Here is an 18477-nt window from a genome sequence, read left to right on the forward strand (position 1 = left end):
GCTGCCCTTGATTCCTTTTCTCCCACCCTCACATTCTAGGGTACTTGGGAGAGAAAGCGATGGAACTTGGTGAGGAGGGAATGTGGGTCATCATGGGCCAGAAGGGGTCCCTGTGCATCTGGCTTTCCTATGAGTCTACTATGCGCATCCTCAGCTCCGCCATGACTCTCAAGACATGATCTTGTTGTCTTCACTTTGCATTCCTTGCTTGCATTTCTGTCCTTATGCTTCGCTCACATCTCCTGCAGCATTGTTTTCCTCTACTCACTTAATAGTACCCTGTCCAAGCGTGCACATTGTATTTGCTCGTTGAACATATCATCCCGTCTATGTTTTTGCCTTTGGATGTGTATTAGCCAAACAGCTGGAGGAGTTGGACCTGGGGGAGTATACAGCAGGGTTATTGTTGCATCCTTTGTAATGAAAAGTGAAGGGCAGACTTTACAGGTGATACATTGTGGAGCGTGGAACCTGATCTCTTAGCATAAAGGAAGGTCTGTCCAAGACAATAGGCATGTGCTATATACAAGGCCACAGTTATTCTTGTAAGTGTCCACTATGCAGGAGGTATACCACAGAGATCTTAAGGGAGTAGCTGGACTCGGTTTGGTGGCAGGCATGGTAAGGGGGACATGCTGGGACTCACTCTTTTGCTTCTGCTTTGAAATTATGTGTGACAGTTCTTGGAAATAGCAGATCTCACAGTTAGGCAAGTGTTGTTGTTTGCAAAGGGGAGCCGGACTGAGCCATTACGGTGCCCCGGGCAGATAGTTTAATTGCGCCCCGGGTTGAGGGAGGGTGCATGAGCGGCCCCTCCCGGGATGTGGGGTAGGGCGCGCGGAGCTGGTGGCGGCAGGATGCACGTGCCCGGCCTGGCTCAGCCCAGCTACCGCTGCTGGCGTGCAGCCTGGGGCCGCCCAAGGCAGGCCGAGCCTGGCCGTGCAGGGCCCCGTGGCCACGGGGGGAAGGGCGCTGTTGGCCGGCACTGCAGGGGTTAATGCGGTCCCCGCCCCAGGCGGTTGCTGCAGGGTGGCCGCTGGGAGCAGCTGCAGCCTGAGATCCGGGAGCCAGGTGCCCCCCAGAGGTTGGCACCCCGGGCAGCTGTCTGGGTAGCCCATGCCTTAATCCGGCCCTGGCCACAGAAGTCTGGCAGCAGTGTAGGTTAGGGGCTTCTGCAGTGACCATGTGTTCAGCACCTCCCATTTGCCAGGAGAGTGCAACATTCCATTCCCACAGGAGCCTGTGGGTGAGAGGGAAAAGGGTCCAGGCATAGCAGAAGGTTAGAGGCTCACTTAGATACCAAGGAGCCTGCAGGCGGGAGGGATCTGGGTGTAACAGCAGGGCACGGGCTCATGTGATGACCTTGTGTTTAGTGCCACCCCATTTGCCAGTTTTGTGCAGGAACAGAGCCAAAGTTGTTCTTCAAGTGCTCGCTGATGTTAATTCCATCCATGGAGTTGTGTGTGCTCTCCATATACTTACTATGCATTACATTATAACTCAGCAGGCGTGAGACAACTGGGTTTAACACAGGTCTCTACAATCCTTGCATCCATAAACTCCTACCTGCCTCCATTGGGACTGCTTGGAGTCATCTAATATGGAATAGACATGAGCAAGCACTCGAAGAAGAAAAGACACCAACTGTTTTTAGCTGGTGTTCTTCAAGATGTTTTGCTCATGTCCATTCCATATACTGCTCTCCATTCCTGTGGTGGGAGTTTCTAGCATGTAGGAACTTAGGGTGAGGGGAGCAGGTAGCACCCTTTATACTATTCCATGTGGGTGCCACTTCAGATGGCACTAGAGCTGGGTCCCCTATGGATTCTGCTGAGAAGGAAACTTCCAGCACCAGTGCATGTGGCAAGCAAACACACCTAATATGGAATGGACATAAGCAACACATTTTGAAGAACATCAGTTACAAAACAGGTAACTGCCTTTTAGAGCTGTAGATGTGTACAAAAAGTTATAAGAACCATGTTTTATAAATATATGGTTTTTTAGATGGTGTTATGTTGCACAACCCACTCATGATTATACCACTATTCTTGTGTTTATTGCACTCCCTGTGATTTAAGGCCAAATGTCTACATCCAAAATTCTTAAATGCCATCAATTAAGAGGTGTGATAACTTCTTGGATTGTTGGACTGAAACATCTGTCTCTGAAATTTGTGACGTGAAAACTTGGTCATTTCACACCTTCATCTGTAATTAATAATGGTACCAGCCTTTGCTGACATTTGTTGATCACTATGTTCACCATCCACAGCTGTAAGGTACCTCAACTCCTGTTAGCACATTGGTGGCAAAATCTGAAGTTTATAGTTTCTGTTCCTGAATAGGATGGGTAAAAGACATGATAGAAAAAAGGAAAATACCCTGTTTAATATCCCAAATCAGTAATAGAATATGAATGGATTTAAACTGTTGGAAACCAAAATGTAGACACCATGTAGATTCAAGCAGGAGGGTTTATTACGCATAGTGCTGGCAAAGTACCACCTTGCCACTTGGGCTCAGCAAGCATTGCTAAGCAATTGATTACAATAGATTATATAGGGAGCCAATGGGCGGAGAGAAGCGACGGGATGGGAGTTCCTGAGCCCTTGGATAGGTTCTGACAGCAAAACATAATGAGCCCAATAAGCCAAGAGTCTAAGAGTCTAAGAGATTACATAGTAGCTCCGCCTATAGCTCAGGTTAACATACTTGCTAAAACACAAGTATTACTCCTCCCCCACAATGCATATGCTACATTTCAGTTGGAAGCCATAGGAGTGGTGACAGTGCTTTCCTGACAGGTGCAGGGTACAGTTCATAGATGTTTGGGGTATAAAGCAAAAAGACAATATCAGGAATACAGCAAAGCAATTGTTATAACATCATTCTGGTGTATTTGTGAGCCTGCATTGTTCGGGAGGAAGGGTGTCGTCTCATAGTGATGTGCTAGGCCTTTCCCTGAATCTGTGGTTGGCCTTGGGAAGGCAGCTGTTGTCTCTTTCCCAGACTATGAGGCCCCTCTCAGGCTCTTGGCCTTGTATGTGTGTGTGAAACTCATGGTGTTCAGTTATGGCTTCCCATAATTATGACCTTGTGTTATGCTTCTTTCATTTGGGATAAACAGGCGGGGTTGTTTTCTGTATTTTTCCTAGGGTCCGTTACCTGCTGCTGGCTAAGCCTCATGCCTCTGCTCAGGCTGGGCAGCGTGGGCCTATGTGGAAAAGCTTAACCAGAGACCATGGTTCAGAATCTTACCCACATATTAATGGGGTGTTTGCTATTTTATCCCTACATAAATCATTTATTTAAATTGGGGTTTGAGGTAAGTTAGGAATGCTGCCTGGGGCCATTGTGTGTGCTAGTTTTCTAGTTCCTGTGTATATAGAGAAATTCAACTGAATTGATTTTGTAGCCATTTTCTTACATTGGTTTTAGTTTGTAGTGAGGCATACTTATAAAACCCTTAGATAAATGGATTAAAATTAAATGTTGCAAAGATGATGAAAAAACTAAATGAAAGTTTGTTTGATAACTTTGTTTTACATATAAAACCTTAGGCTTTTTATTTAGCAAGATCATCAATATTATTTATTAAAAGCTAGCATGAGCAATCAAGGGGAAAATGATGGGAATTGCATAGGGGTGGGAGTGGGAAGGAAACAAATAATGTAACTGTGGTATTAAGTAGGTGCATGCATGGCCTTTCCCCCTGCAAAAATTCATAGGGTTGCCAGAGTGAAAACTATATCAATGGGTGCACTCCTGTTCTCTGAAGTGCTTGAAATGTGCCTTCTGTAGCATAGTTTCTCCTGGAGCTTCTTTAGAGTCAGCATATTTCCTGTTTCATTCCTCTATTCAGATTTGTGAATACATTCCACAATCTAGCATTGAGGTTTCAGAACCACTTATGCCCATCACAGATTTCTGTTCTTGTTTTCTTAATTTTTGCAATAATAGAAAATTGATATGAACTAATTTTATAGCTCTTGCCAGCTGTTGTACAATACCTAGCATTTGTATTTTTTCCACTTAAAGGATAAGTCAAAGACCTGATTGTTCAGATTATGTAAAAAGAAGTTTATTACAGTATATTACATTACCTGCTTCTCCTATGGGTGTGGAAAACCCTGAATACAGTTGCATGTGTGATTCTTCTGCTTAGTTGGTGGACTGGAAGCTCACACAAAGACTTTTCAACTCACTGGATTAAAGGGTCTTGGGGCTGATGGAGATGCAGAACTAGAGGAGCTATAGAGCAATGGATTTGTTGGCCAGCGTGCTGAACAGAGGGGAGAGAATCAGCAAAGTCCAGAGGAGAGCCTCATTCCTATGGAATTTCCCAGGGAACACCTGTTACTTTGGCTGTGGGATGGATATAGGATGGGGCATAAGGAATATTTGCATGTCCTAATCAGGAATAATATTAAACTTTACTAGAATGATAATTGCGTAGTTCCCTCGTATAATTAGGAAACACTCCCTCTTCTTGTAGGTTTCTGTGGTAGATGGTGGAGCTGCTTCCTGAAGATGTGCAGTGGTTTTTAGACCAGAAGTCTATTGCTGGAATATTGTATTTAAAAATGCTTAGAAATGTTAATAGACTAAATCTATAAAAATTAGAAATGCAAAAGATCTTTTTACTTTACTTGGCTGTAATATTAATAATTCCTTTGTGTCGCAAAAGTAAATTTGATGTTAAAAATTAGTGTGAACCTTTCAAAGCTCAATTTAGAGCGATTGGCAATGCAGTCTGATAGACCAGTTTTTCAGGAGCATATTGTGATAATTGTTCTTTTCTCTATCGCTCGCATGGATAGCAGGTTTAGACTTTGCTTAAATATTAATGCTGTCATTTTTGTTGTTTTCTACCTTTTCATGAGAGTCTTTAAACAATATTTTTTTCTGTTTTACAGACAGTATGAAACAGTAGTTCCACTTGAAGATTCTGTTGTGACTGAAGTCACAGCAACAGTTCAGGAATGGGCTGTTCTCTGGAAACAGCTGTATGTGGTAAGTACAGCGAGAATACTGTTCTTTATTCCATGTGTAGAAATAAGTGTTAGATGAAGTTAAGAAATGATTGTTGTATGTGTGACATCTTGGGAACCTGTAGAATAATAAAGTGTAGTATTTATTCTGGGAATGGCTTTTACAGGTAAGTAAGCATCTGTGGCTGCTATTGACTACACCTGAAATTGTTGATGTTCTCAGATTTTTTGAAAATCAAGCTTTAGATGTCTGAAATTTTCATTGTCAAATGCTGCTGATTTTTATTGATTAATCTTTCAGTATTTTAAAATATTCTTATGGTATCTGTGAGTAGCTTTGTTTACTAACATAGGGTATGTCTACACTACCCCGCTAGTTCGAACTAGTGGGGTAATGTAGGCATACCGCACTTGCAAATGAAGCCCGGGATTTGAATTTCCCGGGCTTCATTTGCATAAGTGGGGAGCCGCCATTTTTAAAACCCTGCTCGTTCGAACCCCGTGCCGCGCGGCTACACGCGGCACGAACTAGGTAGTTCGGACTAGGCTTCCTAGTTCGAACTACCGTTACTCCTCATTCCACGAGGAGTAACGGTAGTTCAGTCTAGGAAGCCTAGTCCGAACTACCTAGTTCGTGCCGCGTGTAGCCGCGCGGCACGGGGTTCGAATGAGCAGGGATTTAAAAATGGCGGCGCCCAGTTTATGCAAATGAAGCCCGGGAAATTCAAATCCCGGGCTTCATTTGCAAGTGCGGTATGCCTACATTACCCTCCTAGTTCGAACTAGCGGGGTAGTGTAGACTTACCCTACATGAGTACACATTCACATCCCTAATCATTATCCTCTAAAATAAACTTGCAACCCCCCTGCAGCTTCATTTTAGGTCAGAACCCCCAATTTGAAAATATTGATCTTCCTTTTTAAAATCTGTATATAGGGTAAAAGTACAGAAAAGACCAGAATTCATGGTCCATGAATTTTGTAGGTCCCTAGTCATGAGACAGAGCCTGTGCTGCATTTTTAATACCTCTGTTGAAGCATGTGCATTGGTGTTTCACTGGTTTTGTTACTTGTGCTAGCTGGATTAAATCTACATCCAGTAGGCTATCCCATACAAAGCTTTTGCTGTGAAAACATATCCCAAGTATGAGGAAAAATGGGTGTATCAATGATCTGTGTGATAACTATTAGCAGCTTTTTGGTTGAAAATATAGATCATTGCACTTATAGATATGCAAAGCAAAACGTAGTATTTCTCAAACTCTCTGAATAAGCTTTGCATTTTTATGACAGTGTTCTTTACACTGATTTTGATTCGAAAGGCCAAGTGCATTTTAATTTAAGGTGTCCTTAAACAATTAGGATGCATGGTAAGATTTAAATCTGTCTTCTAGATTTGAGAGATAGACAGTAGTAATAAAGCTGTGATCTCCCACCCATGTAAAATTGTCTGAAGCCCTAGCTACGTGTACTGGGAGATCGGTGTTGTGGAGATCAATCCGCTGGAGGTTGATTTCATGGGTCTAATAAAGACCTGCTAAATTGACCAGTGATCACACTCTGATCAACTCTGATACCTCACCGTATCAAAAAGTTTAAGGAGAATCAGGAGAATTTTCCCCATCAACCCCCATGCAGTCTAGATGCTGCGGTAACTCTATATAAGGTACATTAACTCCAGCTGTTCATGTAGCTGGAGTTGTGTACCTTAGTTCGAAAATTGCCTCCTAGTGTCAACCTGGCCTCAGTCAAAGTTACTTATCTTAAAATATCTATCTATCTATCTATCTATCTATCTATCTATCTATTTTGTAGGGGAAAATATTATTTTGTCATCAGTGAAATTTTCATAGAAAATCTAAGTGGCAACTTTGTTTAAAGAACTCATAATTCATATTATATCTGTACTTTTTTGTTTTCTTTGGGGAAGAGGATTTTTTGTTAAATCAACACCATACTGAAATGTTTGAAGTACCGTATGGTAAATTTTCTTTTGAAATATAGTATTTTTATTATTGTGAGAAGCTTCAGTGGATATTGCAATTTAAGAAAACTCACTCACCTCTTTAAAATGGCGTGTGATTTAACAATAGTGTTTGAAGAACATAATTTAATGTCCCAGGGCTTTTAATAGAAATATCATTTCCTTTCACAAAATATTTCCCTGATATTCTTTTCCCCTGATATTATAAACCTTGGCTGTGAATCCTGAAAAGTACTTAGTGCACTAATATGCTTCCCTTCATAAAGGAGCCCCCCTCTGTGTCTGTTTGAACTCATAGCTTCTGACTGCAGCCCTATTAACTTACTAAGGAGCCCATACGTCTAGCCATATTGCTAACAACAGACAAATGTAAACATCTAGAGGAACACTTTTAAAATTTGTGAAAGCAGTTATTAAACTCCATCAAAATGTATGGAATTAGGGAAATTTTCTACCTGTTTTCCAAAATATTAACTATTCCATTCTTTCCCTGTCACCCTTTTCCATACACAATGTTGCCCCTGTTACAGCGAAACAATGCTGCAGTGAAGTCATGGTGGACATGAAACATTTTTCTAACACTTTGTTTTGACAGAATAAAAGGATTTTTAGTTTGGTACATGTACATGTAGTTTGGTTTTTATTTTGGATTTTCAAAGGGTTTTTTAATAAAATATTTTTAGTTCATCTTGAAAGGAATTATCAACTAGATAAATGAAAACAATAAATGTACATTAGAAAGATGAACTGCTAATAGTCCTAATCTGTTAAATCAATTTTCTTTGTACAAAATGAAACCATTTTTTTCTTCCTCTGAGTGGTGGTCCATATGTGGATGTGCTCCACGTCCTTGGAGAATTTTTGCAAACAGTATCTGGTCGATTTATGCATCCTTGCTTTCCTGTCATTTCCAAATGAAGGCATGACATGCAGAGAGGCCCTACAGTTCCTTCTTACCATTGCATGTCCTAGCTTAGAACCTACAGTATTCAGAGCTTTCCTTCAGTTTCTGTAATCTGTAATTATTTTAAAAAATTGCCTCATTGATTTATGTATGTTGTTATTTATTTATAATGAGTAAGTTTGAAATGTTTTTATAACCTATTTTTCAAATTAGTTAAATGCCCTGCCTTGGAGACTGCCCTCTGCCCCAATTATGGGTATTGGACTGGGTCCAGAAATTGTGTGCCCTGCTCCCATTCCTTCTGGATCAATGATTCTCATCAGCACTGTTTATACTGTTTCAGAGAGGCACAGATTGTGGCTAAGTGAAGTATATACAATTTTTCTCCCTAGCTAGAGATGAGAAAACTGTGACTTAAAAACACCTCATGGAGAAGGCCATAGAGCTGTAGTCAGATCCAAGAACTCTCCCTCACCCCCACAGGACATGTTGGCCTGAACTGACATGGAGCATGTCTCTTGCAATGAGCTTCTACTCCATTTCAGTGGAATACATAAGTTCACTGCCTTCCCAAGCGTAAGAGTAGGTCCCTCCCTAAGTCTGCTTTGAAGATGTCTAATACAGACACACTAAGTACCTGCATCATGACTTTAAGGGCTCTACCAGTAACGGATTCCCTGTACCAGACACATCCACTCCACTGGAACCATCCAAGTAAAAAAGACAGAATCTGTTGTCTTTGGCATGATCAGAGCTTCTATCACTGATGATATTGTCGCTGTCTTAACACTCCGGTCACATAATGCTTTCCTCCTCCAATACATTTCATATGAGTGGATTGGATCCCTTGCAATTGAGGAGCTTTAGATTCCACCATCATTGAGCCCTTCTCTCACTAGGGAGATTGAGATTCCAGCAGGAGATGCTAACTTTGACAGAATCCTATCTTCTCTTCTATCTGGCGGCTATGCCTTTCCTTTGTGGGAACTGTTGTTACCATCATTGGATCTGGACCCTTTTTTCTCTTACTCAGAATCAGAACCTCCGAAGAGCCTGTAGTGGACTGGCCTTCCATGCATCAGGAAACTCTCATTGATCCCTGCTAGAATTCAGTAGTGAACCCCCTGCCAGGACTCAGTGGGTAGGACTGGAAATACAGAGAGGCAAGTCTGAAAGCTCAGCTGGCCTACAGCCACAAGGCCCTGGGCTGCATGCTTCCTGCTTGCTCCCAACCTGGGAGACTGCTGCCTGCCCCTGAGGAACTGAGGTCTGGCCAGAGCCAGCTGAGCTGTATGACAACCCAACTCCAGAAGAATTGCAAGAATTTCCACAGGTCTTCTACCGAGATGATCTGGGCAACCTCTACAGGATGAGGAACAACCTGAGGAGGAGGTAGGAATGGCCACTGCCACTGTTAGAGCCCAAGGCTGGAGCGCAGTAGACTGGTTGGGCCAATGCCACTCCTACCATCCTGATTCTGAGGTGAGAGTCTCGCCCTATCATGACCAAGGAGCCAGTGCTTTCCAGCTCCTTGCTGCTCAACCATAAACACAGGCCTGAGCCACAGACCTTTGTTATCCCACCCTGACTGAAGGCTGTGTTTGCTGCTTGGCCTTAAACAGGCCTGACTTGTAGACTCATTGCCCCACCCTGCCTGAGAGGCTGGACTACATAACTTCCTTTGCTGCTCAGTCCTGAAGACATTTGCTTATCAGATAGTCGACTAGTTGACTAGTTGTTTACATCCCTAGTTACAGCATACCCGAGGAAAAAAAGTTATATTCCCTTATCTGTATGACTGTCTTCTCAAAGTGCACTCCAAAGCTGATTCTCATCACTCCCTGTTAGTCACCAGACACATATTCCAACACCTGGGCCTGCAAACAAACAAAGCCAAATCAACTTTGATTCCTACTCAAAAAATTCAATTTATAGGGGCTTACCTCAACCCACAAATGCTTTTGCTTCCCTTCCCACAGACCGTTTTCACAAAATTGTGGCCTTGGTATGAATGTTGCAGATCACTTCCAAGGTCTGTTCATGATTGTTTTCAACTATTGGGCCACTTAGTAGTCAACAATGGTTGTCTGTACATGAGGTGTCTTCAGGGATGGCTCAGGAGAGCCTACAAACCCAACGTTCATCCATTATCAAAATCCCTCTCCATTCCACCACGTGAAAAGGAATCCCTCCTCTGGTGGACAATACTACAAAACCTGTGCTCCAGTGTCCCATTCCTTGCATTAGAACTGTCCGTTTTCATGACAACAGATGCATCCTTTAGGGGCTGTGGTCTAGCAGGGGCAGGAATCTTCACATAAATGTCTTAAACAGTAAAATATGTGTGTGAGAGATTCCTTCCAGTCATCAACAACCATGACAGTCTACATATGACTCTATGTAGACAATGTTGCAGCAATGTTTTATATAAATCAACAGGGTGGACCTCAATCCCATTGGATTGTGTACAGAAGCGATTTCACTTTGGAACTGGTGTCTAAAACACAGTACAGTATAATAATCACTGCCTGTCAGGGGGTACGGCCCTGACGGGGGTTACAACCCCCTTCTACTGACCCATGTCTCGGTCCAGGCCCCTCTCTCCGGGTCTATACAGTACCCAAAGTCCCAACACAAAAGTCCAGGTCCCTCTATCAGGGTATATGCGGTACTAGAGGCCTAGCCGCTCCGAGAAGCCTCTCCTGGCCCGGGGTTTGATTATCCAAGTCAGGGGGAATGGGTGGTAGGGGGACCCGGGCCCTCCCTCTCCACCGGGTCCCAGCCCAGGGTCCTTTAGGCAGGGCCTATGGCTCCTGCCGGCTCGGCGGGGAATCCGGCCGATACACGCCGAGCCAAACTTTGTATCCTTTGCCCTGGGCTGCTTCCTACCACGCCCCAGTTCCCCTGGGGCCCATTCGCCTCCGAGGCAGTACCTGCTGGGGTTGTGGGCATGCTCCTGCCTCCCTGGGTCGGCGGCTGCTTTCTCGGTGTCAGGGTCAGGCACAGGCGGCGACTCTGGTCCCAGCTGCAACAGAAACACTGGCCCGGCCTGGTCTCCTCCCTCACCCTGCGGTCTCCTTGACTGCAGGGCTCCCTCTGCCTTTATACCGGCCTCTGCTGGGAGCATGCCCAGCAGTGTCGGAGGGGCGGGGCTTTCTCTGCCAGCTGGGCCTGGGCTTCCCTCTGCCTGTCAGTGCGGCGCCTGTCCGCCCCGTCACACTGCCATACATTTTCTGGGCAACCTCAGCACAACAGCCGACGCCCTTACCGGGGCCCTGCTCACTGAACACGAGTGGTTGCTGAACCGAGACATCCTGTTGTGGATCTTCCAGTATGGGGTCACCTCACCATAGACCTCTTTGCCACTCAACACAACAAAAAGTGCCATAATTTTTGTTCCAGAGACGATATAGAAGAGGGTTACCTGGGACATGCCTTCCTAATAAACTGGTCATCCCATTTCCTCAGTGGCTTCCCTCCCATACGCCTTGTCACAGGGCTGACTCACCGCCACGGCGCCACCAGCCATCTATCCTGGGAATTGGCTCTCTTTCCTCACTGGACACTCTAGGTGTTGTCTCCCTGCGTTTCTCCCCGCATTTCTCCTGGATCATGGCATCCTCCTCCAGACACTGCTCTCCAGCAGTGCCCACACAAGTGTCCAAGCCCCCCCTTCCGAGGATGGTTATTGTTCGCTCTGCTCACACCCCAGGGTCCTCTCTTTCCCAGAGTACCCTGTTCTCCTCATTAGGCACTGCAGCCTGGGACCTTGCTTTGTCGGAGCTCCCCTAGCCCTGCCTTGTCTCCCCAGCACTGCTCTAGCTCCAGGGAGCCTCCTGCTTCCCTAGCAGCCAGGCCCTCTCTGCTCTCTTCCTGCAGCAGCAGATTGGTTTGTAAAGGGATGGTTTGTAACCTATCCTTTAAATCAGCTTCTGTACCCAACAACTGGAAGATAGCTAATGTAACACCAATATTTTAAAAGGGCTCTAGAGGCGATCTCGGCAATTACAGACCGGTAAGTCTAACGTCAGTACCGGGTAAATTAGTTGAAACAAAAGTAAAGAATAAAATTGTCAGACACATAAAAGAACATAATTTGTTGGGTAAAAGTCAACATGGTTTCTGTAAAGGGAAATCATGTCTTATTAATCTAGTAGAGTTCTTTGAAGGGGTCAACAAACATGTGGACAAGGGGGATCCAGTAGATATAATATACTTAGATTTCCAGAAAGCCTTTGACAAGGTCCCTCACCAAAGGCTCTTACGTAAATTAAGTTGTCATGGGATAAGAGGGAAATTTTTTTCATGGACTGAGAACTGGTTAAAAGACAGGAAACAAAGGGTAGGAATAAATGGTAAATTTTCAGAATGGAGAGGGGTAACTAGTGGTGTTCCCCAAAGATCAGTCCTAGGACCAATCCTATTCAACATATTCATAAATGATCTGGAAAAAGGGGTAAACCAGTGGTCTCCAACCTTTTTAAGCATAAGATCAATTTTGAATTTAAGTGCAATCCAGGATCCACCTCAAACCCAAGCACTCCTGCCCTGCCTCCTTTCCGCCCCTTCTCCAAGGCCCTGCCCCTGCTCACTCCATCCTCCCTCCCTTTGCCACCCTCACTCATTTTTATCAGGCTGTGGGCAGAGGGCTTGGGTATGAGGGAGGGGGATTCAGTTTCTGATCTTGGGCTAAAGGATTTGGAGTGTGGCAGGGGTTCTGAGCTGAACCTGGGGCAGGGAGTTGAGGTGCAGGATGGGTGCAGGCTCTGGGAGAGAGTTTGGGTGCAGGGGGATTCAGGGCTATGGGGTGTAGGAGGGGTTCAGGACTGGGGCCAGGGTTTGGAATGTGGGCTCCAGGGGGGCACCACTTACCACAGGTTGCTGCTGAGTGGTGGTGCAGGGGGCTAAGGCAGGCTCACCCCTCCCCTGGCCCTGCACCACTTCTAAAAGCAGCCAGGAAACTCTCTCCATCCCTGCCCTGCCTCTGCTCTGTGGTGATGGCGTACAGTGTGGAGGGAGGGGCACCCTGACATCAGCATTCCTCCCCCTTCCTCTTCTTCCTGTGCCCTGCACAGGAAGCAAGAGGCTCCCAGGGCTGGAGGGCAGCTCCAACGCAGAGGGCAGGAGCAGCACGGCAGTGCTGAGAGGGGCAGCTGAAGTGCTGGCACTTGATAGTCTCCTGGCCAAACCTTTCAGGATCACCTGTCAAAGGCTCCAAGATCTACCAGTAGATCCTGATCTGCTGATTGATGATCACTGGGGTAAACAGTGAGGTGGCAAAGTTTGCAGACGATACTAAACTGCTCAAGGTAGTTAAGACCAAAGCAGACTTTGAAGAACTTCAGAAAGATCTCACCAAACTAAGTGATCGGGCAACAAAATGGCAAATGAAATTTAATGTGGATAAGTGTAAAGTAATGCACATTGGGAAAAATAACCCCAGCTATACATATAATATGATGGGGGCTAATTTAGCTACAGCTAATCAGGAAAGAGATCTTGGAGTCATCATGGATAGTTCTCTGAAGACGTCCACGCAGTGTGCAGCGGCACTCAAAAAAGCAAACAGGATGTTAGGAATCTTTAAAAAAGGGATAGAGAATAAGATGGAGAATATCTTATTGCCCTTTTATAAATCCATGGTATGCCCACATCTGGAATACTGTGTACAGATGTTGTGTCCTCATCTCAAAAAAGATATACTGGCATTAGAAAAGGTTCAGAGAAGGGAAACTAAAATGATTAGGGGTTTGGAACAGGTCCCATATGAGGAGAGATTAAAGAGATTGGGACTTTTCAGCTTGGAAAAGAAGAGACTGAGGGGGGATAGGATAGAGGTCTATAAAATCATGAGTGGTGTGGAGAAAGTGAATAAGGAAAAGTGATTTACTTGTTCCCATAATATAAGAACTAGGGGCCACCAAATGAAATTAATGGGCAGCAGGTTTAAAACAAATAAAAGGAAGTTCTTCTTCACACAGCGCATAGACAATCTGTGGAACTCCTTGCCTGAGGAGGCTGTGAAGGCTAGGACTATAACAGGGTTTAAAAGAGAACTAGATAAATTCATGGAGGTTAAGTCCATTAATGGCTATTAGCCAGTATGGGTAAAGAATGGTGTCCCCAGACTGTCAGAGGGTGTAGATGGATGGCAGGAGAGAGATCGCTTGATCATTACCTGTTGGATTCACTCCTTCTGGGGCACCTGGCATTGTCCACTGTTGGCAAACAGGGTACTGGGCTGGATGGACCTTTGGTCTGACCCAGTATGGCCGTTCTTATGTTCTTATGACCTTCTCCCTTATATAGCTCCCAGCTGGGCCCTCATCACTAGAACTGCCTTAGCTGGGGCTTTGCTTCCAGCCCCTGCTCCAGGCTGGGTTTTTGCCCTTAAAGGGCCAGTGCAGGGCAAGCACCTTGTCACACCCCTTATGAACAAGGTCATCCTCAAGGCATGGAGAGACAAAGCACACTTAATTCTAATAGCCCCTTCTTGGCCACCTTGGTTTCCCTTTCTGACCAGAATGTCCTGCACACCACCAGTTACTTTACCGCATGCTCCAGATCTCCTATCCCAACCTACGTATGTTGAACCTGAAAGCCTGGCTCCTCAATGGTTTTCTACACAAGAACTAGACTGTTCACAACAGGTGCAACGAGTCCTATTACACAGCAGAGCACACAGCACAAAAGTGGAACAGATTCTGTGTATGTTGCTCAGATCAGCAGGTTGCTCCCTTCACGTCTCCTTTACCCTTTATTCTTGACTGTTTGCTGCACCTTGAACTGGCTTTGCCATGATCTCCATCATGGTTCACCTTTCACTATAACAACTTTTCACCTCAGGATAGACAATGCTTTGATATTTGCACATCCCCACACTGAGAGGCTCTTGAAAGGCCTTAAAGCACTTTATTCGGATGTGGCTCCACCAGCAGACCCTTGGGACCTGCACTTGGTTTTAAATGCTTTTACTCAGCCTCCATTTAATCTAAGGATGTTAAAATGTGGTTAACTGACTAGTCAACTAGTCGATGGAATTTCCCCAGCAGGGGCTTCTGTACATTTCAAAGGAGGAATGCGGCACTACAAGCTGCACACGGGTGCCTGCTTTGAAATGCACAAGAGTCCCCAGTGGGGGCTCTTGTGCATTTCAAAGCCATGGAGGCCGGGATCAGTAGGGGACTCACAGTCCCCGTTGACCCCGGGCTCTGTTCTGTGGGCTCCCCTGCCCCTTTGAATTGTGCTGAGGCGGTAGTTTCAAAGGGGCAGCAGCTGCACAGCTAATCAGCTGTGGAGGCAGAGGGGAGGCAGGGGAGCCCTGGCACAGCTGGGGACTCCCCAGCCGAGCCCGGGATCCCTGTGAACCCAGGATCAGCTGGGGAGCCCCCAGCTGACCCAGCGTTCCATGCAGCACTTCCCTGGAACCTGGGGTCAGATGGGGACTCCCCAGCTGATCCCGAGTCCTGCGGAAATACCATGAGGCGCCTGGGGTCAGCTGGGAATCTCCAGCTGACCCCGGGCTCCAGGGCTGCACCTTTGAATTCCTGCGGAGGTGGTGTTTTAAAGGGGTAGCCTGCCACACAGCTGATCCCAGGATCAGCTGTGCAGCTGCTGCCTTGGGGTTTCAAACTAGCAGCGCCGCTGTGTGGCGCTGCCACTTTGAAGTACCCCTCCCCGCCTTTGCTGCCTCTATTTCATAGAGGCAGCAGGGCGGGGGGAAAGGAATTGACTAGTCAACTAGTCGACATTACTATCAGATAAACAAATGCTTATTGGATAATCAACTATTCGACTAGTCTTTAACATCCTTAATTTGAATCAATGGCTGCCAGCTCTCTTTTGCACCTATCTAGAAAAACAGCATTTCTTGTAGCCATCACGTCAGCTAGATGCGTGAGAGAAATAGCAACATTTGATGGCAGATCCTCCATATATCACCTATTTCAAAGATAAAGTGAGCCTATGCACCCATCCTAAGTTCTTATCTAAGAAAGTTCTTCCCTACTCAGTCAGACCATACAACTCCCTACCTTTTTTTCCTAAGCCCCATGCCAACTCATTTGAATCAAAGATGCACAGACTTGAGTCGCACTTAGCACTTTCTTCTATTTATAATGCACAAGACCCTTCAGGTCATGTCCTAGATTGTTTGTCTCCATAGCAAATCACAATAAGGGTCAACGCATCTCATCTCAAAGGCTCTCCCACTGGGTTTATGGCTGTATTAGACTTTGCTACTCCCTATCAGATGCTAATCCTCCTAATAGCATACAACTAGAGCCATGTGTACGTCAATAGCATTCCTCCATAAGGTCCCCATAGCAGATATTTGCACAGCTGCTACATGATAATCAGACCATACATTTGCAAAGTACTATGGACTTACTCAAGGACCCTTGTCTAACCTGAAATTCTCTAAGGCGGTCTTGCATTTATGCCAGATCCAAAGTCCCTAGCTCCTTAGAAAGATACAGCTTTGTAGTCACCTGATGTGGAGCACCCACAGGGACATCTCTCAAAGAAGAGGAGGAGGTTACTCACCTGTGCAGTAACTGACATTCTTCAAGATGAGTGTCCCCGTGGGTGCTCCACATCCCACCCTTTCTCTCCTCTATTTCAGGATTCTGGCCTCTTCAAAGGGGTCTTGTTCTAGGATAGAGAAGGAACTGAGGGAAGGAGGAAGCTCATGCATATGTGATGCCTGCATAGTAGGAGGACGTGGCTAAGGGTGTACGCATGTGCTGCTCCAGGGACACTGCTGCTCTGAAGACTCCAATCAAAGGCTCAGCTACGACACACTGTCCTGATGTGGAGGACCCATGGGGACACTCATTTCGAAGAACGTCAATTACTGGACGTTCATCTTTTACAGTTCTGATGAAGACTGCCTTCTAGCACAGAAGATAGGGATTTTTGTTCAGTAAGAATGGGGATTGAACATGAGGATGATAGAATCTCCCTACCTAACAAGAGAATTATGAATATACATATACATTAACGATTGTGAAGTGCTTTGAGATATACTGAGGAAAGGTACTCTATAAGAGCCAGGTTTGTATTATTGTTGACAGATGCATAGACGGCATCTCAAGTTGCAATCTTCCTGTGATCCCACCAAAAAAGAAATTATTCCCAAAATGTACGTTATCTTACCCTGAAGGTGACTATTGGACTGCAGATCATCTCTCCAAACACACTTTGTGGTGCACTGTGGATGGATCTCCTGCAGGTATATGTATAATTTCCAGCTTGGACAGACGTAATTAAGCTAGCTTTAATTGAGCTATCTATTTAAAAATAGCAGTGTAGCCAAAGCAACACAGGCATCCAAGCATCTGGAATAGCTAGCCTGTGATGCTGCCCACTATGCGCACATACATGTCCAAATAATTGCAATTTCTTTACGTAGATTTTTTTATACATATTCAATAATAAAAATGTCTCTATTCTTTATTTAGGGTTTACTAAACAGAATAGAAATGAATATGTAACATGCTTTGCATGTTCTTGTCTTTTTGTTGTCGTTTCTTTTTCTATTTTGGTTGCTTTTTAAAGCTATGATAGCTAATAGATCTTTTTTGGGAAAGTGGTGTTTGTATGTTTAACACTTCCCTCGCCCCATCATCACCTAAGAGGGTAGGGCCACACGAACAAAACCTTGTGGTCACGTTTGAGAAATGTTGACCTAGATTGTTACTTTCCATAGCAGAACAAGTCTGAGGTCAAGCTTTATATCTTCCCAAAGAATCTCTTATTGGATTTCAGGCGGTATCCTGCTATGTTACCAGTTGGTACATCTTTTTCCCTCCTCATGGGGTGAGGGCCCTTTCTGTAAGAGCACAATTTCAGTAATGTTTCTTCAGGAAGTACCCTTATTTGACATTTGCAAAGCAGCAACATACAGTGCTGTTCACACATTCACAAGACATGATGCTCTAGTGCAAAATTTCTTTACTGACGCATTCTTGGTACAATTGTTCTCATGCCGGAGGTGGCTCAGGACAAGAGCTTGGAGTGGGAGTTAGAGTACAGGAAGTGACTCGGGGTTGGAATGTGGTGTCTGGGAGAGTTAGTGATTCCCAGCCAATGGGAGCTGCAGGGGCATAGTACAGTATTTAGTGGTGTTTTTTTGTCTCCGCTGCTGCCTGATTCCTAACTTTTGGTTCCATTTGGTGTCTGGTTGATTGGTTGATCTGCAACGCCCATGTTTGTAAATTGGAGGTTCTATGGTTCCAATCTAAATGGCAGAGAGTCTCAATGGTGGGCACCCTGACATAGTCTGGACTTGACCTAAGCCTTGATACCTAACATCCTTGACTATTTGTTGCACTTGAAACAGATTGGCCTTTCATTAAGCTCTGTTAAAGATTCACATCACAGAATCTCAGCTTGTCATCCATGTGTACCACCATACTAAGTCTTTTCTCACCATACGGCTCTGAAGTTTCTCAAGAAGTTATTACTAGCTTACCCACTGACCTAAGAAACTGATCCTGCCTGAGGCTTCAGTTTAGTCTTCTTTGGACTCATGGATCTTCCATTTAATCTTCTTTCAGGATATTTCTTAGACCATCTTACACAGAAGATTGTCTT

At 45.0% G+C, this 18477-nt stretch overlaps 1 protein-coding gene across 2 annotated transcripts in view; it reads left to right on the forward strand.

Annotated features, from left to right (window-relative positions):
* DOCK3 (dedicator of cytokinesis 3) overlaps nt 1-18477 on the forward strand; it is a 539706-nt gene that overhangs the window by 184114 nt on the left and 337115 nt on the right. For both annotated transcript variants that reach the window (XM_075939450.1, XM_075939449.1), the window contains exon 5: nt 4919-5015. In XM_075939450.1, the coding sequence (XP_075795565.1) occupies nt 4919-5015 (97 nt within the window). The remainder of the gene's footprint in view (nt 1-4918; nt 5016-18477) is intronic.

Source organism: Pelodiscus sinensis, chromosome 11, assembly GCF_049634645.1.
Source record: "Pelodiscus sinensis isolate JC-2024 chromosome 11, ASM4963464v1, whole genome shotgun sequence".
Lineage (NCBI taxonomy): Eukaryota > Metazoa > Chordata > Testudines > Trionychidae > Pelodiscus > Pelodiscus sinensis.